The 27,464-nt window shown below is 37.1% G+C and overlaps 2 protein-coding genes across 2 annotated transcripts in view; both read left to right on the forward strand.

The window, feature by feature from the left end:
- The first annotated feature begins 1,037 nt into the window (after positions 1 to 1,037).
- On the forward strand, positions 1,038 to 4,470 carry tlr2 (toll-like receptor 2). Its single transcript, XM_079616932.1, has 2 exons — positions 1,038 to 1,067; positions 1,428 to 4,470. The coding sequence occupies exon 2, from the start codon at positions 1,429 to 1,431 to the stop codon at positions 3,793 to 3,795; it is 2,367 nt and encodes a 788-aa protein (XP_079473058.1). The 5' UTR covers positions 1,038 to 1,067; position 1,428; the 3' UTR covers positions 3,796 to 4,470.
- A 4,713-nt stretch (positions 4,471 to 9,183) lies between these two features.
- prkcba (protein kinase C, beta a) overlaps positions 9,184 to 27,464 on the forward strand; it is a 25,553-nt gene continuing 7,272 nt past the window's right edge. The window contains exons 1-8 of the mRNA XM_079615681.1: positions 9,184 to 9,495; positions 9,999 to 10,030; positions 21,134 to 21,216; positions 22,969 to 23,080; positions 23,663 to 23,791; positions 26,920 to 27,076; positions 27,171 to 27,305; positions 27,395 to 27,463. Coding sequence (XP_079471807.1) covers positions 9,335 to 9,495; positions 9,999 to 10,030; positions 21,134 to 21,216; positions 22,969 to 23,080; positions 23,663 to 23,791; positions 26,920 to 27,076; positions 27,171 to 27,305; positions 27,395 to 27,463 — 878 coding nt within the window. The 5' untranslated portion in view covers positions 9,184 to 9,334. The remainder of the gene's footprint in view (positions 9,496 to 9,998; positions 10,031 to 21,133; positions 21,217 to 22,968; positions 23,081 to 23,662; positions 23,792 to 26,919; positions 27,077 to 27,170; positions 27,306 to 27,394; position 27,464) is intronic.

A 27,464-nucleotide genomic window follows, 5' to 3' on the forward strand; every position in this document is an offset into this window, starting at 1 on the left:
GTTAATTTCCTGACCAGTGATTTGTGATTTAAAATGGTTGAGAACTGAGAAGTGGTTAAATATTTTGTCATTTTTGGCTTGGCCCATTTTTATTGCACATGAGAGTACAACAGCCGACTGTCTTGAATTAAAGCTTGAATAATGTGGATCATGTGAATCATACTGTTTTGAAGACATATATGTGGGAGAGACCGATAAGCTAGACTGCATGAGAGAGTGTGTGCTGGAGTTAGAGACTGAAAGTATATGCAGTGTATAGTTTCCACCGGGATTGGATAAACATTCCTATGTTAATGTGAACCATATGTTTCTCTGGTAATGTATGTGTTCCTATGTTGATGTAGTTTTTTTTTATTGGTCAGTCAGTAGTATAAAGACCAACCCCTGTCTGGAAAGCAGGAAGATATGGCAAGGATGCTAAATGAAGACCCCTGTTTGTCTATAGTCTCTTCCTCCTATGTCTGATATAAGATGGTAAAATAAATACGAGAGATCTCTTGACAAAATAACTGGTGTCTGTTTTCATGAAATTAAACCACTGAGGCAAAGCAAAAATGTACATCTACAAGCACTGGGTGGGTGTGTCCTGCAATAACCACAAGAGATGTGAAGTGATGCTTTATAGTGGTAAAGTTAAATTCATGCCTTACATGAAAAGGCTAACTTCCTCTTTTCGTTTCCTTAATTCTAATGCAGACAGTGTTTAGTGAAGCGAACATAAAAACATGTCTGAAATAGTTTTACTAAAAACGATTTGGATAAAAGCTCTAAGACATTCTGAGATGGTCTGAAAAGTTATTACCCAACTACACCTACATGTGCAGCATGTAAATATATGTACACATGTACGTAGCTGAGACTGCTGTATAGGGATGGTTCCCTAAAATAATACTGCAGAAAAAAAGAGACGTGATTTTGTAAGTTTCAATCAGGCTATTCAGTTTCACTACCTCCTGTGACTCACACTATGTTTGCATGTTTGAATTCTGTTTGTTTTCCTTTATTATGACTACTGCCAAACTGCAGTTTGCGTACAAAAGAGAAGCAGACACAGTGATAGCAGTCAGGTAATCAAGTTTAAAAATTGTCTGTCTTGAAAAATGCAGAACTGGAAGCACTTTAATATTTGACTGCAAACGTCAGCTTGCGATTGTACTATATAGAGGTTATATATTGATATAAAGAGGGTGTATTGATTGACTGACTATTTTAGAAATGAAGAACTTCTGTTTTTCTGTTCTTGTGTTCGCTGAATTATACGTCCTTTTCAAGATTCTTTGATGATAAGAAAGTTCAAAAGTACAGCATTTATTTGAAATAGTGAAGACTTTTACATCACTTTTACAAATTCTATCACTTTTGATCAATTTAATACATCCTTACTGAATAAAAGTTTTTTCTTCTTCTTCTTCTTTTTCTTTTTACAGGATGAGACTCTTGGCTGCGAAGAAGTCCATGATTATTTTCATGTTGATTTTGGCTCAAGGCATTGAGTACTCCAGGACATGTAAATGTGATCAGAATTTTTTTTGCAATTGCTCTTCAAATCAACTCCAACAGGTCCCAAAGGTTCCAGCGAATGCTCTTGGCCTTGACCTGTCTTTCAATCAAATTGTGTCTATCGACATCAATGATCTCAGCCTTTATATTGCGCTGACAACCCTGAACTTGCATAAGAACAAGCTCGAGTTTATACACAAGGAGGCATTCAAATCTCAACGTAATCTGAAAGTTCTTGATCTGTCCTTAAACAACCTGAAAAATTTGTTTTCGTCTTGGTTTCATGAGCTAAAATCTCTTCAGCAATTGAACCTTGTAGGAAACCCATACTCCACCTTGGGACCTGCTTCCATCTTCCAGTCTCTCATTAACTTGAGGACGCTGCGATTTGGTAGTCCATGGCTGAGGAACGTACACAAGAATGGCTTAGAAGGGCTCACTCATCTGGAAGAGATGACATTTATTGGCAGTAACCTGAGATCGTATGAGAGCGGGAGCTTGAAAGCAGCCCGTCCCATCGGATTAGTTTCTTTGAGCCTTCAGAATCTCTTTCAGAACGATCCAGAACTTGTCTCTAAGGTTCTTCAAGATGTCTCCCACCCTGAAACTCTTCTGACTATCAAAGATGTCACAATCAGAACGAGCACTTCGACAGAACCCTTTAAAGCGACGAGAGAAGGTGGGACTAAAAGCTTGAGTTTCCAAAATAGCAGCACAAGCGATGAAGCGTTCACCTCTTTATTGCAGGTCATGGATGGTTCTCATTTGTCCTATTTAGGTCTCAAAGATGTACATTTAGTTGGTGCAGGTTGGTGGCAGAATGCTTCGTACACACATTATGAAAACTTACATACTGTCTACATATGTAATCTTGACATCCAAGGGTTCTTTGAGTTTAGTAGCATGACCCAGTTGGGATTTCTCCTCACGCATCTCCATAAGGTGTCTGTGATCAACAGCACAGTGTTTGTCATTCCTCGGGAAACTACTTTCTTGTTGAAAAATCTTGAATACTTGGACCTTAGTCAAAATCTTCTGTCAGACCTGACAATCGAACCAACCTTATTTACAGGTTTTGGCGCATATCAAAACCTCAACACCCTAAATGTGAGCCAAAATGTATTAAAATCTCTTGGGCTGATGTCTCATTTGGTAACTAATCTTAAGAGGCTCATATATTTAGACTTAAGTCATAATAGTTTTGTTTCTATGCCAGAAAAGTGTAGCTGGCCAGCGACTCTCAGGTTTCTGAACCTTTCCAGCACAAAGCTACATACGATGACTGCTTGCCTGCCTTCTACCTTGACGGTTCTGGATCTCAGTGAAAATGATGTGATGGTTTTCAACCAAAGATTTCCTCAACTTACCACACTTATATTGACAGGCAACCGATTTATGAAACTGCCACTGGGGGAATTACTTCCCAGGCTCCATACGCTGCTTATCCAAAGGAACGCCTTGCGCATGTTCAACGGGAGCTCTTTGAGGAGGTTTAAAAACCTGCAATACTTGGAGGCGGGTAACAACAATTTTGTGTGCTCCTGCGAATTTGTATCTTTCTTCAAACAAGATGTTGGCCATTTCATCACACTTCGAGATGGTCGTTGCAATTATGTGTGCGACACTCCATTCACTCTCAGAGGTTATGCTATTGAAAGTGTCAGATTGTCAGTCTTCGAGTGTCATATGATCCCTGCTGTCTCAGTGCTTTGTTCTGTGATTATCATAGTGCTCGGACTTATTGTTGTCACCTGCCACAAGCTTCACGTTGTATGGTACCTGCAGATGACTAAAGCATGGATACAAGCCAAACGAAAACCTGCAGTTGGGCGACTGGCCGAAGGGCTCCGCTATGACGCTTTTGTGTCCTACAGTCAACATGACGCCGAGTGGGTCGAGGAGATCCTCGTTCCAGAGCTGGAGAGCGCTCAGCCTTCGTTCGCCCTGTGTCTGCACAAACGGGACTTCCGGCCGGGCCGCTGGATCTTGGACAACATCATCGACTCAATTGAGAAGAGCCATCGGACTCTCTTTGTTCTGTCTGACCACTTTGTTACCAGCGAATGGTGTCGTTACGAACTGGACTTCTCACATTTCCGCATAGTCGATGAGCACAATGACTCCGCTGTCCTAGTAGTTCTAGAGCCGATCAAGAAGGAGACCATCCCCAAGCGCTTCTGCAAGCTGCGGAAGATTATGAACTCCAGGACGTATCTGGAGTGGCCCGAGGATGAGGAAAAGAGAGGCGAGTTTTGGAGCAATCTGAGAGCCGCCCTTCAGAGAGATGAATGTTGACACCTCATGAAGGCTTGCCAGGTTTGTGTGACAAATACTGCCCGCTCAAAACTAGCCCAAAACTGGTCCAACGACCAATAAAACTGGCTAACTACCAAAATGTAATGTCTCTATGATGCATTTTCAGATTTATTTTTATCTGCAGGCCTACTGTATACATTGTTGTTATTGTAACTAAAACGATTAATTGAAATGAAGCTGAAATAAAATATAAATATTAGATGGAAAAAATTACATTTACAGTAGAAATTCGAATTAGAAACTAAAAATAGAACTGATGTATAATGTAATATAACATTTGGGAAGTTTAAAGCGTCACGTTTCAAAAAAATCTTTAATTTATTTTATTATATACCCTTTTTATGCCAGGCCATGTGTTATCAGTTGAATGTGTTTGTGTAACGTGAGCTTTGACAATGGGCTGTTATCTAAATGTTATTTAATTTACTGTAATGACTAACTGTTTATCAGTAACATTTCAGCCATTATCAGTTTAACAATATTCTGTTACTTAAGTAAATTATTTTAGATTGAATCATATGCTAATGTATGTGACAGTGAGCCTTTGCAGTGAAACTATGAACTGTTATAATCAAATACTGACCCTTTTTCCTTCTGATGATTTCCTTTTGTTCAAATCAATCATCTCTGATTTGTTAATTATCTAACCTTTATTTAACTGAGAAAGATTTCCAATGTTTTCACTCACCAATTGAATTGTATTCTTTAAATATATTTTGACGGCTGAATGAGGCCTGGCATTGTCTTTCTTCCCAGGAAAGATGTCATCTTGATGGCAGTACAAGTCTCTGTACAATCCCAATATACGCCTCCACATCAATGGTAGCTTCACACATATGCAAGTCACCCATGCTGTTTGCACTGATGCGCCCCCATACCATGACAGATGTTTGCTTTTGTAACTGTCGCTGATGAAAATCTGGATGGTCCCTTTCATCTTTGAACTCAGACTGAGAACTCAAAGTCCGGTTTTCCCAAAATCAAGCTGAAACATGGACTCAACTGACCACAGCACATATTTGCACATTGTCTTTTGGACCATCTGAGATGAGCTTGTGGCTATATTTAACAGAGTAGCATGACAGTTTCTCATTTAATGCCATCTGAGGTCTCAAAGGTCATGCAGATCTCCTGCCTTGCCTACTCAGCCTGAGATTTCTCCAGATTCCCCAAATCTTTTCACAATATTATGCACGGTAGATGGTAAAAAACCTAAATACTTTGCAATCTTGCATTGAGAAATATGATCTTTGCTTGCCGAGTCTGAGTCTTCAGTAGATGCTTCTTTACCTAAACTTGACCCCCTTGCCTATTACACATTCACCTGCTTATAGACTGTTTCAAAACTGTTTAACTTGGATATTCTATAATCTTTTCACTTTTATTTTGCCTCTGTCCCAACTTTTTCGGAGTGTTGGAACCATCAAAATCTAAATTTGTTTAGCAAAATACAATGAAGTTGGTCAGTGAAAACATTTGTACCTCAGTTAAATAAAGGGTCAAGAGAATTAATGAATCACAGATTCTTGATTTTATGCCAAATTGGGATGTAAATATGACATTTAAAAATAAAAATAAACAATACCGTTAGGCTATATTGATAATGTATAATTTATATTTAAAGCTGCTAAATAACATTCTATCAAATGAGTGTAGGTTACGGACAAAACATTTCGTATTAGTAGTTCCTTTAAGATATGTCTGTATATGCATTGAAATAAAAATTATATAGGGCTAAAAAAAACGTTAATTCAAGCAACATGCCATAAAAAGTTCTGGAATCAAGCAGTATTTAAACGGTCCAGTCATTGGTTTTAAGGGTATTTTTTCTTCTTCTTTTTTTTTTATAATAAACTATTCGTTTTTCAGATCTCTTTTTCAGGAAGTCTCATGATTTACTATTAAAAATGACAATAAAAATGGCTTTTACATCCTATTTCACGGATTTTGTCGCCACCTGTTGGATGTTTTAAGATTTGTCATTTAAGATAGAGTTTACAATTTGAAGGAACTCATTGCTATCTGTGAACTCATACTGTATCTGATCAGTGAAAATCCTGGTGAGGTGCTAAAGACCAGATCAGAGTGTTTGTTTCACCTGTCATTTCTCTATTTCTCTAATGTTCTCACAATAAAATCTGCTTGTTCTCTGATTGAAACCCAAACCAAAGTAAATTTGTGCAATGATTTGGAAGTGTAAATCACAAGATCTCCATCTTGCACCAGTGTGGAGCTCAGCAGATGGCGGATGACTGTATCAAATGCTTTTGTTGCCAATTCAAGTGATTCAATGAAAAAGGTTCTGGTGTTTGGTGAGGGTCATACATATTAGTGTTGTCAAAGAACTGTAACCTTTGACTAAATATTGCACGTTTAAATAATGTAATGACAGCCGGTGTCCCTATCATTAAACTCACTGGTGACCCTTAGTGGGTTCATCAGCGAGATATTAGTGAACATACTGCGTGAGAATTATATTACTTGGCTCCAGAAGTATTTGCTCTGAGTTACAGATTTGCCATCAAAATCGGAGGATCTCAGGATCAGATATCGCATTTAACAATGATCTCATCTGTCAGGTTGGATGATGTGAAGAAAAGCCTCATTGAGGAGATATTTTGTGTGTATTAGTATTGAATATGATACAGTGAGCACATTGGTCAGCAACTGAATCAAGACACAGCGAAGAATCAAATTCCACCAGATCACGGTTGTCATTTTTATTTTCACATTTCTTACTGTGTCCATTTTATATTTATAAACATTTCCCAGTGTGACAACTAGCCCCGGTCACTCATATATTTATGCATTTGGCAGATGCTTTTATCCAAAGCAACTTACATTGCATTATCCTATACATTTATACATAGGTATGTGCAATCCCCTGGGATCGAACCCACAAACTTGCATTGTTAACGCAATGCTCTTACCACTGAGCTACAGGAAAGCTACAGGAATATATATACATCATTATTTCCTTTGCAGACATCTGTGGGTCAACTTCTGGATAGAATTTGTCTCCTTTTAAGGATTAATCTCTTATGTTGTAGCATCTGCTAAATGGCAGATGTAATGTCAATGGAAAGGGGAACTTGTTGCAACAATGAAAGAACAAGTGGGAGGTCTCAACTGTTCCTCATTCAGTCATTTAATGCTTTGCTCTTGAACAATAATTGCATGGACAGTCCCATTGATGGTCCCTGGGGGTTAAGTGTCTTGGAGAACTGAACTGTTATTCATAAATTGGTGGAATTGGTTTAGATCATAGACCATGCACAATCTTAAAAATATAGGTTCTTGGCATTTATGGAAGAACCTTTAACATCCATGAACCTTTCCATTCCACAAAAAAAAAGTTCTTTATAGTGGGAAAGTGTTCTTTAGATTTGTTAAATGTTCTTCAAACTAAGTAAAGCTGGTTATTTTAAGAACTGTTCACTGAAAGGTTCGTTGAGGAACAAAAATGAATCTATACTCCAGGTATCGCGGTAAAAAAAGGAAAAAAAGAAGAAAAAAAACACCATCAAGACACTGATTAGATTGTTTTGTCAATCAATGTATTGAATTTCTTAATCTTACGGCTTCAACCACAATGTTTGCATCAAATGCTGCTGCTACTCGTTCAGAAAGAACCTATTTAAGTGAACATACTTGGCCTGAAAAACAACCAAGCCATCAGTTTAAAAAACAAATTAAGAACAAATGCTCTCAGGCATGAAAATAGTTTTCCTTAGAAACTAGACGAGTTACCACCCCTTCTGCACATATTGAGAGGTGATTTGCATATACAGGCACAAAGCTTGTGTTATTTTAAACAGATTATACTGGTTTGAGTGCCAGAAGTTCTCAGAAAACGTGTCTCACTAACATAACACAGTTAAAAAGAAAAGATGAGATGCCTTTAGGGACTCGTCAGATTATCTGCTTAACCATTTCAAACCAGACTATCTTTGAATAACTTTAAGGTTTCCTAAGATTTCATCATGACTTCAGAATCTTAAAGCTGAAGCTTCACACACAATTGAATCCTTAAGTTCCTGCAAGAAGTTTAAAGCCTGTCCTCCAGTGAGTCCATCATGAGGGAAAAGGTCCCTGAGGCACCAACCAGATATACACTGAAGTTTCTTGAGTTCTTGAGTATTCCACATATTATCTAAAACTGGAATTGTGTTTAACTGGAATTATTGTGTTAATGAACGTTAATAAATAACAGAACTGTGTTAGCCTCTGGATTAGCAGGTGATTCTCATGTTAAATCTGATAAACATTCACACAAGTTTTTTTTTTTTTTTAAGTTGAAATGTCATGGTTAGCCAGACTGGGAGAGTTGTAACATTACTTTCACATGTACTTCTGTAACCCACAAAGATTGCACAATATGAGATAGTCTATTAGCCGACATCTGCAGACATATTGCAAAAGTGACTGTTGCATTGTAGTTTATTTTAACAACAGCAGTGCTTCTTGTACTTGACATTCATTTACACAGTTTTGGGATAAGCAGTAGATTTTTAAAGCACATCTACATTTATGCATTTGGCAGAAGCTTATAAGGTTAATGGTATATACACATTATCAGTTCATGCATTCACTGGGAATCGAACCCATGACCTTGGGGTTGCTCTAGGCTAGGCCTACATGAATGCTTAAAACATTTTGTAAAAGGTTTCTGCCAAAATATACAGCTGTTTCTATTGTACACTGGATCAAAATTTAATGTTAAGAACTGCCAGCTGAAAAATACTTATTTTACTGAAAAGTTTAACACAATTGCATATTTACCCACACAATTAGGCTAACACGACATGACACTAACACAATGTAATGTACATTAAATAATGGTAAATGGACCAAAATTTATAAAATAAGAAATCCACACGTTAGTGCAGGGAATTCTGGGAATGCCCTTTTCGCAATAAATGCGATTATTTTTTACTTAAAAAAAACGTCAATATAGCCATTTTTAACTAAAGTAGCCTACTACATAACATCGATTTTAATATAGAACCATTTATTGCCATTTATGGAAACTCCTTCAGTGAGCGTAAAAAGCTTTCCAGAAACCTCGTGTCACCACAATTCCAATTCATAGTTACAAATATTTATGTTAATATTATTTAAGCATATTCGCAGAAAGCTTGCCACTATGATACATGTTTACAATGCGCCAAAGCAAGTGTGCTGTGCATCTGGCGCTCGATCACTAACAAACAATTAATGACAGTTTCCTTGGAAGTGATTTTTTAACGGGTCTGTCGATGCACGACAAAAATGTTTCTCTCAACCGCAATAGTCATTCAAAACGGCCGAATGGGGGGCGTGGTTACAGTCTCACTGAAGCACCGCTACCCGCGCTCTACCACCACAACAGTCAGCTGGGGAGAGGCAGGCGTGTGCGCGCGCGCGTGCCGACCAACCGGGAAGCGAAGCGCAAGCCGAGAAAGACCCCGTTCAACCTCAACGGCGCAGGCTACAAGTCGAGAAGATTTCTACCCACTATATCCATTCCGTCCCCATCATGGCCGACCCAGCGGATGTCGAGGTCGAGGGGGCCGCGCGAGGCTTCGCCAGGCAGGGCGCGCTGAGGCAGAAGAACGTGCACGAAGTGAAGAACCACAAGTTCATCGCTCGCTTCTTCAAGCAACCGACCTTCTGCAGCCACTGCACCGACTTTATCTGGTAAGTATTGGAGGAGGTTGATGTGTTGTTGTAGGCTACATAAACGGCTGCGAAGGGCACAGGTGACTCACTTGATGCTCGTGAGAGGAAAAACACTAAAGCGTTTGAACACTCTCAGACATCCGCAGTGGTGTCAACACTGAACAAAAGACGCCGACGGAAAAGACAAGCGCTTCGCGCAACGAGTACAGCGTAATGCTGCACCTCTACAAGATATTTAGCCTATATGTCAGTGCATTTGTATCTTTACGCATTTGGGTCATTCATAGCACATTTATTTAAGCTCTTCTCTTAATTAAGCATACATGTTAAAGTGTCTATCACGATAATGAAATTCCTCGCGCTATGATTAAGCCATCATCACCATCATCATCCTAGAGATGGATTTGGCGATTTTGCGGAATATGGCGCGCGCCTGCGCGTCTTGCTGCTGCGCGCAGAGGAATGCGTCCAGATTTTCTTTCTGTGCTGTAATTTTTCACACAGTCTCGTCTCTTTTGCAGGGGTTTCGGCAAGCAAGGTTTCCAGTGTCAAGGTAAGACTCTTTGGCCCCCTAGAGAAATTTGATTCTTCTACATTTTCAATGACTGCAACTGTGTTTATGCTCTGTTACATGATATTCCTTTTTAATTATTTGCAAACATGAGTTCATGGTTCTTTAAATTCATTTGCGTATGTTTGAGGAAGAAATACAGAGAAGCTTTTTTTGGTTTCTAGTGGTGGGTTGAAGAGATTACTAGTGACAGTTGGTGCTGTTGAACTCTGGGAGGGGAGACCACGGCTAGTTGTCACAGCCGGCCCATACTTATACGTAATATTTTACGCTCTGGCCAATTCCTATAAATTCGTACAATTTCACAACATATGAACTACAAATACAAGCAGAAATAGTTACATTTTCTCATGAGATCTGGTTGTCACTGCTTATATGCCAATTAATATTCCTATATAGTTTGTTTCTGTATAGGCACATACCTTAAAGTTGTAGCTGCAAAAGTTATTGCACAATTACACACAAAACTGCTGCTAGAGAAAACCATGTGTAATTGAATTGAACTTGTTCTTTTTACTTGGTGTCTTTGAGTATAGCCCTTGGTGTCAACATCCCTATGTGAATATTCAGAAAATTAAATACAATATTCAGGCAGTGTTGCCATGAATGTCAAAGCCTGAACTGCCGTTTATAATGGCATTTGGCAGCATTATCCTGAACACTTCACCTCCTACTCAGTTCATTAATGGGCTGTTAAAAACACATCATCCACAATTACTAGATTACAGTGCTACTTACTAAGACAGCAAATACATAGTAGCGGAAACTGGGGCTAGTTGTCACACATTTTACAATAATGAACATTTCTTACTTAAATCAGCTAAAAAGCATTAAAATGACACAAACTTACTTCAACCAACACAACAAACACCAGCTACTACGATGTAATGAACTGCTTTGTCTGCCACAGGTGAAACTAAATAAGCAAGATACAGATGATTTAGACCAATCAAATAGGATTCAATTACATGTGGAGTTGGCAGTTAGTTTCAATGTAATTAATGAATCAAGATACCCCACCCCCTGCACACATCTGTCAGGAAAAAAGGAAACCTGGAAATCCTGCTGTGGATTTTCTCCATTTATTGTATGAAAGTGTGTATTTTCAGCAAATCATTCAGTTAAAATATACTTTGATTAAAGTAAAAAAAAAAAAAGCTACATTTTAATTTTTAAAATCTATGATGATCAGTAAGGATCTCGCCGCTTTGTGCCGTTCAGCTCAGATAGATCTCAGTAGTGACTGTTATATGAAACATTACACCACAATTAATACACTGAAATTGTCATCTGTGTGTTTTAGCACAATGAGTTCTGTTCAAATGGCCTGCTTGGCTTGTCTGCGGAGATAACGCCTTGTTCCCATGTTTCCTGCCTCCACATGGTCTCCAACAAATTCTAAATTTATGGAATTGATTAGCATATTTTATCACACTTAGAGAGACATGTCTCTTCCATGGCTCTTTATCTTTGCAGTCTCTAATGTTGAGTACTGTACTGAATTTGTTTGTTTGTTTTTTTCTCGGGCAAAGTCATTTCTTAATAGTTCATCACTCTGGCATCATCAACTGTGCTTGCCAACGTTAAATCTTGATCTGTTTTACGTCATCTCATGTCATTTTTTAAAGTATATTATTGGCATGATACCAATTTTAAATAATTGATGTATTGCATAGTCCAGCCAGGACCGTTGCTGATGCAGCAATATGTTAACAATTAATGTTGATCATTTACTTAGTGGGCACACATACATACACGCACACACACACACACACATATAAATGCAACTGTAAAAGAAATAAAGATTGATTAAACAGAGCATAGATCTGGCCTCATCCTGTTAATGTTCCCTCTATGCGCATGTGCAGATTGAACAGAGTGAGATAGAACAGCCTGCACTTTTCCTTGTGCCAACATTACATTTCTGTATTCATGCGAGAATCATTGTAATAATTAAGTTGTTCATGTGGGCATTTACTTGATTTTTAAAGACACTATGAAATGAAAATTTGTTGTTGCTTTTGGTCTATGTCTGTTAGCTTGGAGATTCATCCATGTAATAGTGTAGCTGTACTCCTAAAAATTCACCAAATCAATGTTTTTGTTGGGAAATACATCAACTAAGGAGCTAAAACAACGTTTGTCTAGTGATTTCATGGGTTCTTTAAATTCATAATGCAAATACTAACAAGTAAAATGTACATAAGACTGACATAAGATTCACGTCCCATCTCTCATACATAATAATACAATATTTATTTATTTTTTGTGTAAGTATTTGTATTTGTTGAGAATAAAAAGTAGAAGGTAAGAGAGGAGGTCAGAGCTGTATCCCTGACCTGCTTCTGGTAACAAAGGGATGTGTTTGAGACCAGCACAACAGCTATTTTTACCATTTAATTTTACTGGCAAATACTTGCAGACTGAAGTGAAGAGAGAAAGAGAGGATGAGAATGCAAACACGAGGTTAAAGTAAAAGCTACTGTTCAATTAAACCAAGACATGCTTGACATAAAGCTTATATTAATGCCTTTGTTACAGCTGCAGTCAAATACAATGCTTTTTACTAATGCTAGCACATTAATTCAATCATTAACGGCATTGATCTTTCTACCACTGCAAAACATGTACTTGATGTGCACCTGCGTGTATGTAAATCTATAAACCCAGGTTCGTATTAAATTACACAGTCATGAACAACATGGAGCAGTGCCAAAATGTGATGTTTGAAAAAAGAACAGTTGCTCTCATTGTTATACATTTCTGTTAGCAATCCAATTCTTATCATTTATATGCAAGTTTAGGGTTTAAAAATATGCATATACTTTGAGTGGAGGAAAAAGCTGTCTAATATGTAAATAATCCATTAGCAAAAATGAGTGCAAGCTAAAAACCAAAAAGGTTGGGTAATCACATTAGGCTGCAAAAAAATAAATAAATAATCATTATTTTAGTGTTTGCCATTCCATGAAGTCTCTTGTTATGGTCACTTCTTCAGTTTGTTTTGTTCACTCGTTTGTCTAATGAAGCTTGTCAGACCTAAAAAATATTGCCACTAGACAGACAATGACTATGAAGTAAACAGTAACATTTAGTTTACAGTAACATTATAAATAAATGTGCACAACTAATGTGAGACTGGATGCAATGTTTGGAAATGTTATGATAGATAGTTACTGCATGGACACTGAGGTTGCTTGGTGAGTTTTAAAGGGACAGACAAACTGATGGCAGGCCTTTTCTACAGAACCCTGTCATCACTGACTGCATGATCCTTCTGTAATCACACAGCTGTAATGACTGGAGGGCAATAATTGAACGCAAAGATATAATTAATAAGGACCTTGACTCTAATTAAGATGCATGTAGCTGTGGGATTTAAGAGATTCCATAATGAATGTGTGTGAAGTCCTATTTTTGACATTTGAATGCTGTGTACATACACTGTCTGTAATTCCTTTTATTGGTGATTGCTAGGACAAGCATCACAGGGCATTTTAACAAACCCCTAACCCTAAAGTTAGGGGTTCTTAATACATTTCAAAGCTGAGTTTAAAGTCAGCATGAAACAGAAGCTAGTATTTTTCTTCCCGGCCAAAAAAAAAAAAAAAGAGTGCTGTTTGGATTTAAATAGGCTTATGTTTAAGAGTCTATGATTGGAACATTATTGCAGTGATTCTTATGTCTCTAGCATGTTATATGTTTGGCAACAGTTCTTCTAACCCTAATTGATGGATTGTGTAGCTTTTCATTCTTAAACAACCATGTAGAAAGACACTTCATTGCCATATTCCAGGATGACAATGTCAAATTGTGAAAGAATAGTTGGGCGGGAGCATGAAGAATAATTTTCGCACATGAATTTGAGTCCAGATCTTAAATGAATCGAAAGTCTTTAGGATGTGCTGGAGGAGACTTTACAGAGTGCTGGACTCTTGCATTGTCAATACAAGATCTTGACCAAAAATGTATGCACCTCTTGATGGTCATAAATGTTGTGATGCTATTTCCATCAAGAGGTGCACTATTAATTTCTCAGTTAGAACTGTTGCCAAACATATAACATGCTAGAAACATAATAATCACTGCAATAATGATCCAATCATAGACTCTTGAGCATTTGTCTATTTAAATCCAAACAGCAACTTTGTATAGTGTTAATGACAGTGTATACCCAAGTGAAACGGCTTCTCGAACAAGAAAATAAATGTAGGGCGGAACGTGATTTTGTCCATGGGGAATTGATTGGATGGTTGTGGATTGCTATTGCTGTGATGTCATGTGAGTGACAGGTTGTCCTGCCCCCGCTCCAGTAAACATGTCAGAAGAGATATCACTATAAGGGAGGCAAAGTTATTTTCATTAAAGATTCTTACAAGAAATAATGATGTGCAGTGCACTGATCAATTATTTATAATAAATGCTGCAATATTCCATTAAAAAATAGATTTCCTGGTGACTTCAGGCATTTAAATCTTTTTTTGTATGATGTTGGATTGCCTCCTGATGTCCAATGTAAAATCTGTTTCTTAAAGGGGTCATGACATGAGAAACAAAATTTGCCTTGATCTTTTGGTATATAAGAGGTCTTTGTACCATTAAAACGTCCTGCAAGTTTCATAGCTTAAGACGTCCTCCCCATTATAAACGAATCATTTATTTAATCAAGCTCTAAATACAGCTCGTTCTGGATCCATGGTAAGAAGTGATGTCACGGTACGAAGTGACGTACCAGCGTTTGCATATGACCGCCTCCAACAGAAGACAGTTGCGCTTTAAGCGCAAGGCAACTACGCTCATTTCGTATCATTGTCGCGCCCGCGCGCTGCGCGCCTCACAAGTGTTCAGTCGACGGACAGCGAGTGGGTCTGTGTACAGGGAAATTACGATGCCACGCAGATGTGCTGTTCCTGGCTGTGGACAAACTACATCTTTGAATACGCTGCGAAAGATCCAGTCGTCAGGGAAAAATGGATGCACTTTATTTTTTGCGGACGTCTCAGTCACGGCAGTGTTAGTTTAAGCGTTTGTTCTATACATTTGAAGGATGACTGTTTTGAGAACAAATCCCAAAATGATGCTGGCTTTGCCAGAAAACTGTTGCTCAAAGATAAGTCCGTGCCGACTATTCTGGGCTCAACAACGACGACGCAAACTGTAAGTAATGTATTTAACTTTAAACTAGCCTACTTTTTAAATACGCCGAATCCGCAAATGTTCTGGCTGGGGGCGTTAATAATTGATGCATAGGCACTGACGTTAGCCAATCATAACAGTGGGTGTTAACACTGAACTCTTAAAGGGGAAACACCCCCAAAACAGACTGTTTGAATCAGAGGATGAGAAACAGGGTGGGAAAAGGTCATAAATCACTACATTTTAAAAGTTTTTTGTAAAAAAAACTATAGTAATACTATAATTGCACCTAAGGGAACATAATAATAAAATAAAAAAACCCATGTCATGACCCCTTTAAAGGTAAACCAGTTTCTAAACATTGTCCTGCCAGCAGCATGATAAACAAACCCGTTATGTAAATATTGAATATGTTATATGCAGAAAACAATACTAGAGCAAGCCAAGCACTCTGACGATTTAAATCACTGAAGCTGTCACTGGACGTTTTACAATGTTTGAGGTCACTGTCTGTGCGAGCAGAGTTATGGACTTCTGAAAATGTTTCCATTATAATCAATAATCAAGTTGTCTGCATTGCAATTAATCTTTGTATTTACTCTACACACTTCTTGATGATTTTTTTGTTGTTGTCATGAATCCAAAAAATTCCTTTCGCTTAGGCTTCTGGTGTGGTGGTGTGGTGTGGTGTGATGTTTCTTTAGTACTCGTGTGCCAGTGCGACTACTTTTTTTATTGATTAATTGTGCAGCTCTACCTCTATTTAATGTACTCACTCAATCTGTTAATGCTCAGATCTACGTAATTTGGCTTGCTTCTACCAAACGACTGGGGAATTTGGACCAACATGCATAGTTTCATTTGATTGGATCCCTTTGACTTCAAGGATATGGGTAGCATTTCTCTTCCCTTTTAAGCTTTGCCTATTTATTTTTATATCCTAACATTGCATAATGATGAGATTAGATGCATTTTATTATATTAATTTAGCATTTGTATTGTCACAGTGGATCTGTAACCCATTTTTGGGTCGTGACCCACCAGTCAAACTTACATTGAAGGAGGGATCTGAGCCACATCTAAGGATGATCCTAGAACCTCGACCGTTCAGAAAACCCTAGCAAACGCATAACAAAACCCTGGCAACCATCTTCAGTTCACTTTACTTTGTTGTATTTAAGCACAGGGTCCATGTATCCCAAGGAGCCCAGGAGCAGTTCAGAGTTGACTGGCAAGCGTGAGGCTGCAATGGTGTTCATGATTTTCTTGGTGACCACACATCTAGTTACTCTGCCTATGCAAGAGCATATTTTTTATCACTGCTATGCAATATTTTTGTGTTTGGGATGCACCAAAGGTTGAACTTCTAAATTCTGTGCAGGTTCAAACTTGCTTAGCCATCGAAGAAAACATGTTGGATGTTGGAAAACATGTTGGAGTTCATGGTTGGAAAGTGTGTCTTATCAAACCAGTCCACCAATGCGTAGGTGTGAGCTGGTGAAGCTGTGCCACTTAAATTATCTCTGCTCAAGAACAAAGTTTGAGATCAAACTAATTTGACCAATTATATCGCAAGATGTCTGACTGTAACATAGGACAATAGAAATATAACTTCTATTAAAAAGTCATGTCAAGGGGTAAATTGAATAATTGGGAAAACTTGAGTTGAGTTGTTGAGTCTTGAGTCAACAGTGAGTTGTTTGTAATTGAATAGGCTGCATGCAAATAAACAGCTGATTACAAGTAAACACATTTTTACTAATAAACAACAATTTAAATAGGCTGCTTGGTGAGCATAAGTGGCTTCTTTCAAAAACATTTAAGAATCTTACCCACCCCAAGCTTTTGAACGGTAGGGTATACAATCACATGACAAAAAAGTTGTTTACAGTTTGCTAGATTAAGGGGGCTGCACGTCTTAGCCTCTGACACATCTTACCCCACTCTCCTTTACATGTCTTTAATTGTGATATTTTCAAGAGTTAAAGGAATATGTCACCCAAAAATGAAAATCCTATAATTTACTCATCATCAGGCCATCCTAGGTGTACATATGACTTTCTTCTTTCAGCCGAACACTATCAGAGTTATATTAAATAATTTCATCCAGCTTTGTAATTGCACTGAATAGTCAAGTTTTTAAAAGCACATTTATCCATCCATCATAAAAGTAATCCTTTCGACTACAGTGGGTTACTAAAGGCCTTCTAAACCGAACCGATGGGTTTTTGTAAGAAAAATATCCATATTTAAAACTTTATAAACTATAATCACTGGCTTCCGTCAACAGCCGTACGTGCGTTCCCGAAAACATTCACGGGGTTTGTAATTTTTCTTTTCTTAGACTTCTAATTCGTGACCGGCATTTTGTTTTGCTCTATCCTCTGCACTTCTGTGTCCGTCAATTCTCACCTGAGTTTACGCTACGCCTACGTCATGTGTCGAGTCAGAGGTCACCCTGCCGCTGGAACTGGACTCTCTTTATAAAGGTTTAAATCGCTTCGCTTCAGAACACCTTTATTAACCCACTGGAGAAGTATGGTTTACTTTTATGATGGATGGATGAGCTTTTCAAAAACTCAGGCTCTATTCTATGCCATTATAAAGCTGGGAAGAGCCAGGATATTATTTATTATATCTCCAATTGTGTTTGGCTGAAAGAAGGAAGTCATATGCATGCACCTAGGAAGTCATTTTTGGGTGGCCTGAAAGGAATAGATCCTATAGAAATAACTATATTAGCGTCCACACCAACGCACCATAACATTGTGTTTTTAGAAGCACACGCTGCAGTTTTGTCGTCGGCCGGATGGATTCTGATTGGCTGTCAATGTTTTTATCATTTATCAGCTAGAAAAAAAAGAACTCTGAAAGTGATGCCAAAGATATCGTTTCTCTTTGTCGTTATTGTTATAGTTGTGGTGTGGACTCTGCTATTCTGTTACGTTTTGAACGATTTTTAAAACGAAATCTTTACCGTTATAGTTATCATCCTTGGTGTGAACGGGCCTTTAAGCTGAGGCAGACTATAAACTTGACATTTAGCAGAGAGAACAGTTCCACCCTCTTTAACCCTTAGGTCTTGTTGCTAGGCAACAACTGACAGATTAAAGAGGGAATGTCCTGGAATGCTTCTATGGAAAAGGAGAAGGGTGTGCCGAATACAAAAGACTGTTTACATGTGAAGGGGAGATCCTGTAGCTTCAGTCTGGCCGCTGTAACTCGACCATCCCTGCCTCCTCCTTTATGTAACGAAGCATGAATTCCAGAAGCTTGGATGTGCGTGTCAGATTAGCTAGATTTACCATTTTTACATGCGTGTTCCCTTCCTTCAGGTGCATTTATATTTACCTGTTCTGTCAAGTTCGGCCAGATATTCAGGAGGGAAAAACATGCATTGTAGAAGAAAAAGTGTTTTCCGTGAAACAGATTTGCAGTTAAATCACAGATCGCAACAGTTGCCGTTGAGTTATCAACCTCATAAATAATTGATCTAACGATGCATATTTAATAGTGTGGTTAATAATGAATGCTAAATCCCAGTGATTAAAGTCTGAAGGCCTATAATGTTTTGTTGTTGTTTTGTGTTTCTGTCTTTCTTTATGGTTGTCAATCCAGTTTTATTAGTCAAAAAATTGCAGTTTATATTGCATATTTACAGAAAGTGATACTTTAATATAGGCATTAGGCAAGATAGATACACTTTTATGTTCCTGAAATCATAAAAAAAAAGACTTCTAAAGTTTTCTAAATATATTTCCTATTTTTATATCTTTTTATAATATTTTGATGTTGAGGTGAAATACGACTGAACAGGTTATGATTGTCAGCCATCATACTGTACATATTCAAATTCCTTTTAAAGTCTTTACTGTAAGACTACTAGTATGTACTAAAACATGTACTGACTTTTATTTTATTCGACTTGTTTTCTAGAGAAAAAAAATATGCATTAACTTGAGCTATTTGCTTGAAGCAACACCGCGTGAGATTTAGACGTGTGGAGACAGGTGTATTTTGTCTGCACTGCACTTTCGGATTTGTTTCATTTTCTTTAACTTGTTTAGACATGAAACAAATGAGAAAGAATAACTGCCATTGCATTAACAATTTTATTAAATATATGCTAATTACCTCATACAGTGTTGCTTCTTAAGTAAATTTATCTTGATTTAAATATTTTATAGATATTTTAACCATAAAAATAAGACAAAAACACTTGTTAAGACAGGGATTTTTGGAGTCGGGGCTTAGCTGGCAGATCATTTAGCGGTTTATGATTATTGGCTTTACTTTCCACACTGTTAGACAGATTATAAAAGAGCAGCTTTTATTTGATCCCATCCCATGCTTTTAGGGATACAGGCTGTTTTGAATATTTTGAGCAGGGGCATTATCTAATAAAGCATTATGAACTGATTGCATTTTTTTTATTCTGCTAGTGCTAGTGACAATATCATATTTTTTAGACAGATCAATACATGCACTCCTTATCGATGCCCATACATTTGCATTCACTTGGCAAACATTCTGAAGTGATTTACGGGGACTTCAATGTTATACGTTTATCATTATGTGCATTTTTGGCTAATTTGATTTATTCTAAAACCGATTTTAAATATGTTTTGCAGAATTTATCAGTACAAAAAAAGTTGTCTTATTTTGTGTGGGCCTACGTGAACTTGATGGGAAACCCTAATGGGAATGGTCTGGGCTCTTTTAGCATGTGATATGTATTCATAGTTTCACCTAACGTTAGTTTAACATTATATGTAGAGATTTAGGTGTGAATGCCAGCCTTTATTTGTTCTGATAATTGTGATGAATATGAGCATTTGTCATTATCTCACCTTGTTGCTCTTCTTGTTTGTATTGGCCAGAGAATTTGGGATTTTGGTGATTTTATTATAATCGTTTAGTAAGTATTAGACTCCTAGGGACACATTCCTGTATAAACTCACGCTGAGAGGTTTATGATAAAGCAATATGCAAATTATTCAAATACAGGTGAGAAGAGCAAGATTCTTGGCTCCGGTACACAATGCAACTAAACCATGTAAGACTCATGTGCATGATTATGCAAAGTTTCATTACATATGGCAACTTTTTGTTTGTTGATAGAATGATAGTTTCACATTTCGTTTACAGTATATAGGCTATACCAATACAGCCCAGAGCAACACCGTGTTTATGAAGAAATAAACGTGATCATCTTCTCAAACTGCTCAGATTCTTGTTAGTGTTGTTATTTAAGTGAATTTTAGTTATGTTTTTAGTTAATTGAAATAAAATATAAATATTTGATGGAAAAACTTAAACTAGAAAAGTGTTGTTGGCAACTAACTGAAATAAAATTAGTTGATGTACTGAAATAAAAAGCCAAATAGAAAATATGTCAAATAAAACTATTAAAAATGACACATAACAAAAGTTTTCACAACTAAAATGAAAACTATAAATATAAAAATACAAGTTAATTTAAAATGTATAAGTACTATAATAATACCAAAAATAAAACTTTTTAATGTCAATAGCCAGAAGCACAAATGTCCTCCATCTCATCCTCTAAAGATGTGCCTCCTGAAGTATATCAGCTTTTGGAGATATACAGTGATTCCAAGAAGTATTTGGTCATCTGAGCTTTGCGAAAATATGTCTGAATGTTGCATTAGACCACAAAATATCGAACCACATGGCATCTGCAAACAAATTATGCCACCGCTTTACTGAGAACTAAGGGAGCATTTACTAAAGTCTCCAGATAATATTTGTCTTCACTCTGAACTGTGTATACCTTTTTAGCATTTAAAAAAAAGAACTGTGCTTGTGCTTTCTTTCTGTGAACTAAATGCCACTTGCTTTAGTATTTTGATATTTAATACAATACAAAAAATGAATATGTTTTGGGGTCACTTGATGACGTGTTCTCACTCTCTCTCTCTTCCCCAGTGTGCGGTTTCGTGGTCCACAAACGCTGCCATGAATTTGTTACTTTTTCTTGCCCAGGGGCCGACAAGGGCCCTGCATCAGATGTAAGTGAAGCCTTACTAGACAACAAGCAACTCCCTCACCCACCCCCTCTCTATCCACCAGCTTCTATTGCGCCATCTTTTCTGATGAAAATACACTTCCTTTCAGTTGAAAGAAACTACTTCCTGTGACTAAGCAGTACACACACACACACACTTATTCATGTATACACACTGCTTGGTGAGCAGTTTAAATATTTATTAAGTAGTAACTGATTATGTACTGTTTAATGAAGCCTAACACTAATCATGTTCCTCGTGTGTTTGCTTGCACTATATAATCACGTGCACACAGGCGGAGACATCAGTTTTCTCTTCTCTAATCTCTATTTATAACCACGCTTCCTCCCTGTATGTGTAAAAGCAGGCGCACACATGCAACACATCCTGTGTTGTGCTTTGTTTCTGCATTGCAGCCAATTCAGTTTGTTTTCCTTTGAATGATACTGTACATGACAAGTGATGTTTGTTGCATCTCCGTTGTGTGATGCTGCTGTGTAGAAAAGCTTGAAAATATTGACCTTTGCACCATTGACTCCTGTACAAAAGCTTGAAGGATGTGTTGAATAATTAGACCATTAACTTACTTTTGTTTAATTGTTTAACTTCGACTTGCTGGCATCATTTAAACAAAAGAAAAGCAGCAATCAAAATTCTGCTTCTTCATATAGCTGCACTTTATTTTTTTAAAGGAATATTTGCAGCATTTTATTTCTTGGGTCTCTACATTGTCGCCCCCTAGCTGTAGAAATTTAGCATATTGTTTTATAGACTGTCTCAATTTTTTTTTTTATCCCTTTTTGTGTATCTCGCTGCAGTTGGCCCTTTGCTAAGCTCTATCCATTTTTCTGACCATATTTGTTTTTTTAAGTCAAAGTCCACAGTTGAATAAAGGCTTTATTGGAAAGTAATTACAACTGATAACATTAGGGTTGTCAGTAACCTAAAACTAGAACCGTAAAAAACATCAAAACATTGCTTGAAAATTATTTAATTTCAGCTAGTTGCCAATGTAACATTTCTTATTTTTCATTTAGTTTAACTTCATGTACTAAAATAACCAAGTAAACCTGAAATAAAACATATTAAAACATATTTAGACATACTTAAAAAAAAAAAAAAAATTGAAACATGAAAAAAACCCAGCAAAATTACTAAATCTTCAACCATAATTAAAATGATAACAGAAAGTATGTAAATGAAAACTTATTCAAAATATCAATAAAAACTATAATATTATATCAATGTAATTAAAATAACACTGCATTATTGTAGGTGAACAGATCTGTTTCTAATGTATTTGCTATGATGTGATGAATTCTAATAACTGTAACATTAATCAATGTGTAATTTAAATAATGTTAAGACAACATTAGAGCAGATGTAGCTGTTCCTTTTGATTTTCTACATGTTCAATTGGAAATAAGTGTGTGTGTGTGTGTGTGTGTGTGTGTGTGTGTGTGTGTGTGTGTGTGTGTGTGTGTGTGTGTGTGTGTGTGTGTGTGTGTGTGTGTGTGTGTGTGTGTGTGTGTGTGTGTGTGTGTGTGTGTGTGTGTGTGTGTGTGTGTGTGTGTGTGTGTGTGTGTGTATTTTTGTTTTCTTATTTTAATTTAGTTATTTTTTGATTTAACTAAATCTCACAAAATCTTTGCTTTGCTTCTGAATTATTGATGTAACCTGAGGTTTAGTAATAATAATCTCCTGTTGAGGTAGTTTCTTACTGTGTATTTCGAACTGTGTGTTTTTGTGTCACAGGACCCTCGCAGTAAGCATAAATTCAAGGTACACACATACTCCAGTCCCACATTCTGTGACCACTGTGGATCTCTACTGTACGGGCTCATACACCAGGGGATGAAATGTGACAGTGAGTCTACACACACACACACACACACACACACACACACACACACACACACACACACACACACACACAGAACCAACAGTGTGTCACTCACTGCACAATGAAACCCCTCATACAGTGACCTCTGCTGGTTGTGAGGATGCATTACACTACAATACAATACACTGTTTGATCTACTCTGTTGGAAGAGATAAACTGTTATTTGGAAGTGATGCATGGGAATGCATATGTACAAATATTTTGTTTTTGAATATTTCATATGTTTAAATGATTTTATATGTTTAAATGATTTTATGTGTGGTACGCTTGTAAATACAGCTGTTTATTAAGTGTTCTGTATATATTTGTGTGTGTGTGTGTGTGTGTGTGTGTGTGTGTGTGTGTGTGTGTGTGTGTGTGTGTGTGTGTGTGTGTGTGTGTGTGTGTGTGTGTGTGTGTGTGTGTGTGTGTGTGTGTGTGTGTGTGTGTGTGTGTGTGTGTGTGTGTGTGTGTGTGTGCATTTCTTAGTAAGTAGTGAGGGAGAAGTAATGAGTGAGAACCTACACGTGTAATGCTGTCAATCTAATTATGTGTGGTTTTCTGCAGCTTGTATGATGAATATTCATAAACGATGTGTGGAAAATGTTCCCAGTCTGTGTGGAACAGACCACACCGAGAGGAGAGGACGGCTGCAAATCTGTGCTAGTATCACAAATTATGTTCTCACCGTGACCAGTAAGTTCAGACACACACACATTTTGTATACATATACATATATATATATATATATGTTATTAATATTATTAAATTCAGGTAATTTAGCAATTCACAGCACCCCCTGCAAAAACCCAGAACACTGTAACATCTGAAATACCCTAGTAACCACATAGCACACATAGTAACCACTCAGAACATATTAGGAATCGCATAGCAAAGTCCTGGCAACCAAATCAGTCACATAGCAATGTCTTGGTTTGCTGGTTTTAGCTGGACTCTTGGCCTGGTCATGCTGGTCTATACAATATTGTTCAAACGTTTGATACTTTATTGATAGAATTTAATACTTAATCAGCAAGGACACATTCAATTTACCAAAAGTGACATTAAATACATTTCTAATGTTACAAAAGATTTCAAATAAATGCTGTTCTTTGAACTTGATATTCATTACAGTATCCTGAATACAATGTTTAAGGTTTACAAAATATTAAGGGGCGTAAGTTGTTTTCAACAATGATAATAGTAAGAAATGTTTCTTGATCACCAAATCAGCATATTAGAATGATTTCTGAAAAATCATGTGACACTGAAGACTGGACTGAAGTAATGGCTTTGCCATAACAGGAATTACATTTTAAAATATATTAAAATAGAAAAGTTAAATTTCACAAATTTGCTGTTTTTATTGTATTTTTTATCAAATAAATGCTGCTTTGGTGAGCATAAGAGACTTCTTTCAAAAACATTTTTAAAAAAAATTCAACCCCTGTTTTTTAGCTGTTTTTTTTAGAGGAGTTTTGGCCACTTTTCAGATGCTCAGGCTAATCTAGCTGAACTCAAGTCTGTTCAGTTGAGGACCAGCTAAAACCAGTTTAAATCACCTTGACCAGCGAAAATAACATGTTTGGTTATCTGATTGGTTGATCTGATTGGTTGTCTGGTTTTATAACCACAAACAATACAATATAGTCTTTTAGGTTGCACTACCTGTGTGTGGATATTTGGTCCTGGCATGGATAAAGATTTTATTGTTTTAGAGTTAACCCTTTACAATAAGGTCCCATTAGTTAATGCATTAACTAACAATGAGCAATACATTTGTCTCAGTATTTGTCCATCTCTGTTAAAGGGGTCATGAACTGCATTGTTTTATAATGTTTCCTGGGGTGCACTTATAATGTTAGTATGATTTTTACATTTAAAAAAAGAAAAAATTTAGAAATAAATGTAGAAATAAAATATATTTTTCCTAGCCTGATTTTAGCCTCTGATTTGAACAACCGATGGGTTTGAACGCTCTGTTTGAACCGATGGGAACGCTCTGTGTCTGCTGTGAGACTTCAATAAATCTTAACATCAGCTAAGATTAATAAATGTTTTAAAAGTATTTTTGGTAACACTTATTTCGATAGTCCACTTTAGACATTCTACTGACTCTAAGTAACATGGCAACTACAAGTCAACTTATTCTCCTAACTCGAACTCTAACACCTAACCATAACCTACCAGTCTACTGACAGTCTACTAATACTCTAAGGACAGTTAGTTGACATGTAGTTGAAAAGTTACTTATAGTTAGTAGAATGTCTAAAGTGGACTATCGAAATAAAGTGTAACCGTATTTTTTTATTGTTCATATAAACTAATGTCTAATGTAATTAACAAGTTTTTACAAATGGAACCTTATTGTATAGTGTTACCGGTTTAGACACAGCTAAAATAAAATGCACTGGATTTTTATGTAATTTGTGCTGCTTTTTTTTTATTGGTCAGTTGCTTTTCCAAACAAATGCCCTGATGATAATTTACTCATCTTTATGGACTGAAGTTACTGAGGAAGGGCTTTGTTCAGAAACTAGAAAACCCACAGCTGTCCTGGTTTTGAATATGGAATGTTATAAGCAAATATGGTCAGTGCTGTTGTGGCTTATGTGATATATTAGCTGGGCAGAAAGCAAACTGCTTTACTGGCTTAAACTTTCAGCCAAGCATGCAAATCAGTAGAACAAGAGAAGAGAATGGAATGGAAATGTTGCAAAAAATTGTGAAGTTTGAATGTTTTTAGCTTGGCTAAAGATGATTTCTAGATTCTCGATTAATAAAAAAAAAACTCTGCAACAAAGTGTTCTAAACGAGTCTGTGTTCTTCTCAGCTCTTTTTGCCTTGGGCAGAAACAGCATCCTCTGGAAACATGAGATCAATCCGCCAACGATCGCCCCACATCCCATTCACAGCAGCTCACTCATCCATCAGCTCTCTAGAGCTACATTTAGAGAACTGTGTATATAGATGGCTGAAGTTTCATACAATTTGCCTATTATTTATAGCATTCTTACAGATTCTTGCGTGTCAAAAGGTATGCTGCAGTTCACATTGTTATAATATAATCCTAGCAACTAACTAGTACACCATGGCAACTGCCTGGCACAGCCTGATCAAACAACAAACCTTAGCATTGCAATGCCTGAGCAAACACCAAAAAGCATGAACAATCACCCAGCAGCATGGTAGCAATATTCTATCAATCACACAAAACACATTAGATGCCGCCTAACAACACCCAGAACAGCCTAATGTCACACGCAGCTGAAAACTACACAAAACAAAAGTGCTGGACCTAATCGCAGGCAGGTGTTTCATTAAACATAAACACAAAGTACTTAGGCAACTGTCTAAAACATGAGCAGAACGACTGGTTACATGTGATGAGATCAGATAATGAACTGAACAAAACACTGGGCTTAAATACAAAGACAAAATAATCAAGAAAACAAGACACAGGTGCGTAATAAATCAAACAATGTAAAACCATAAAAAAAAACTAAAACCAAGGAAACTAAAACGCATAATAATCCACCCAAAACAGACACAAACCCAGTTTGCCTGTTACACCTGACAATGCCCTAGCAACCGAGCCTAGTAACCATTCAGAACACCCTAGCAACTGCCTTGCAATTGTAGTTTAGAAATTTAGTTTAGATCAGTGTTATTATTGTTGTTAACTAAAACTACTAAAAAATAATTTTTGAGATAACGCTGAAATAAATTATATGAGGTTATGAAGTTATAATGGTTCCAAAGATATAATAATGCCATAAAGTCCTGCATTCATTGGTTTTCACATTGTGTATTTTAATTTATAGTCAAGGAGGCTCGTAACTTGGTGCCAATGGATCCAAATGGACTATCAGATCCATACGTGAAGCTTAAATTAATTCCAGACCCAAAGAGCGAGAGCAAGCAGAAGACCAAAACCATCAAGTGCTCCCTCAATCCTACCTGGAATGAACACTTCAGCTTGTGAGTGAAAAACAAACCAATCTGCAATGCAGTTGTGTGGATGTGGATGTGTTACATGTGTGCAATGTCTCTTTCCATCTTCATACCACCATAGTAACCTCAAAGATACAGATAAAGACAGGCGTTTGTCAGTGGAGGTGTGGGATTGGGATCTGACCAGCAGGAATGACTTCATGGGGGCCATGTCTTTTGGCATCTCTGAGCTGCATAAACAAAGTGTCGATGGATGGTAAGCACTACCATGATGGGATACACCTGCACATCAGACCTCAGTGCTTGGAGGTTTGAGACCATCGTTTTGATCTGTTTGGATTGTAGGTTTAAGTGTCTGGGACAAGAGGAAGGGGAATATTTCAATGTTCCAGTTCCGCCAGATGGAGAGGAGGGC

Source organism: Phoxinus phoxinus (genome assembly GCF_949152265.1).
Source record: "Phoxinus phoxinus genome assembly, chromosome: 6".
NCBI classification, from domain to species: Eukaryota; Metazoa; Chordata; class Actinopteri; order Cypriniformes; family Leuciscidae; genus Phoxinus; species Phoxinus phoxinus.

Coding starts and splice junctions, on each gene's coding strand:
- tlr2 (XM_079616932.1), top strand. CDS start 1,429: ATGAGACTCTTGGCTGCGAAGAAGTCCATGATTATTTTCATGTTGATT.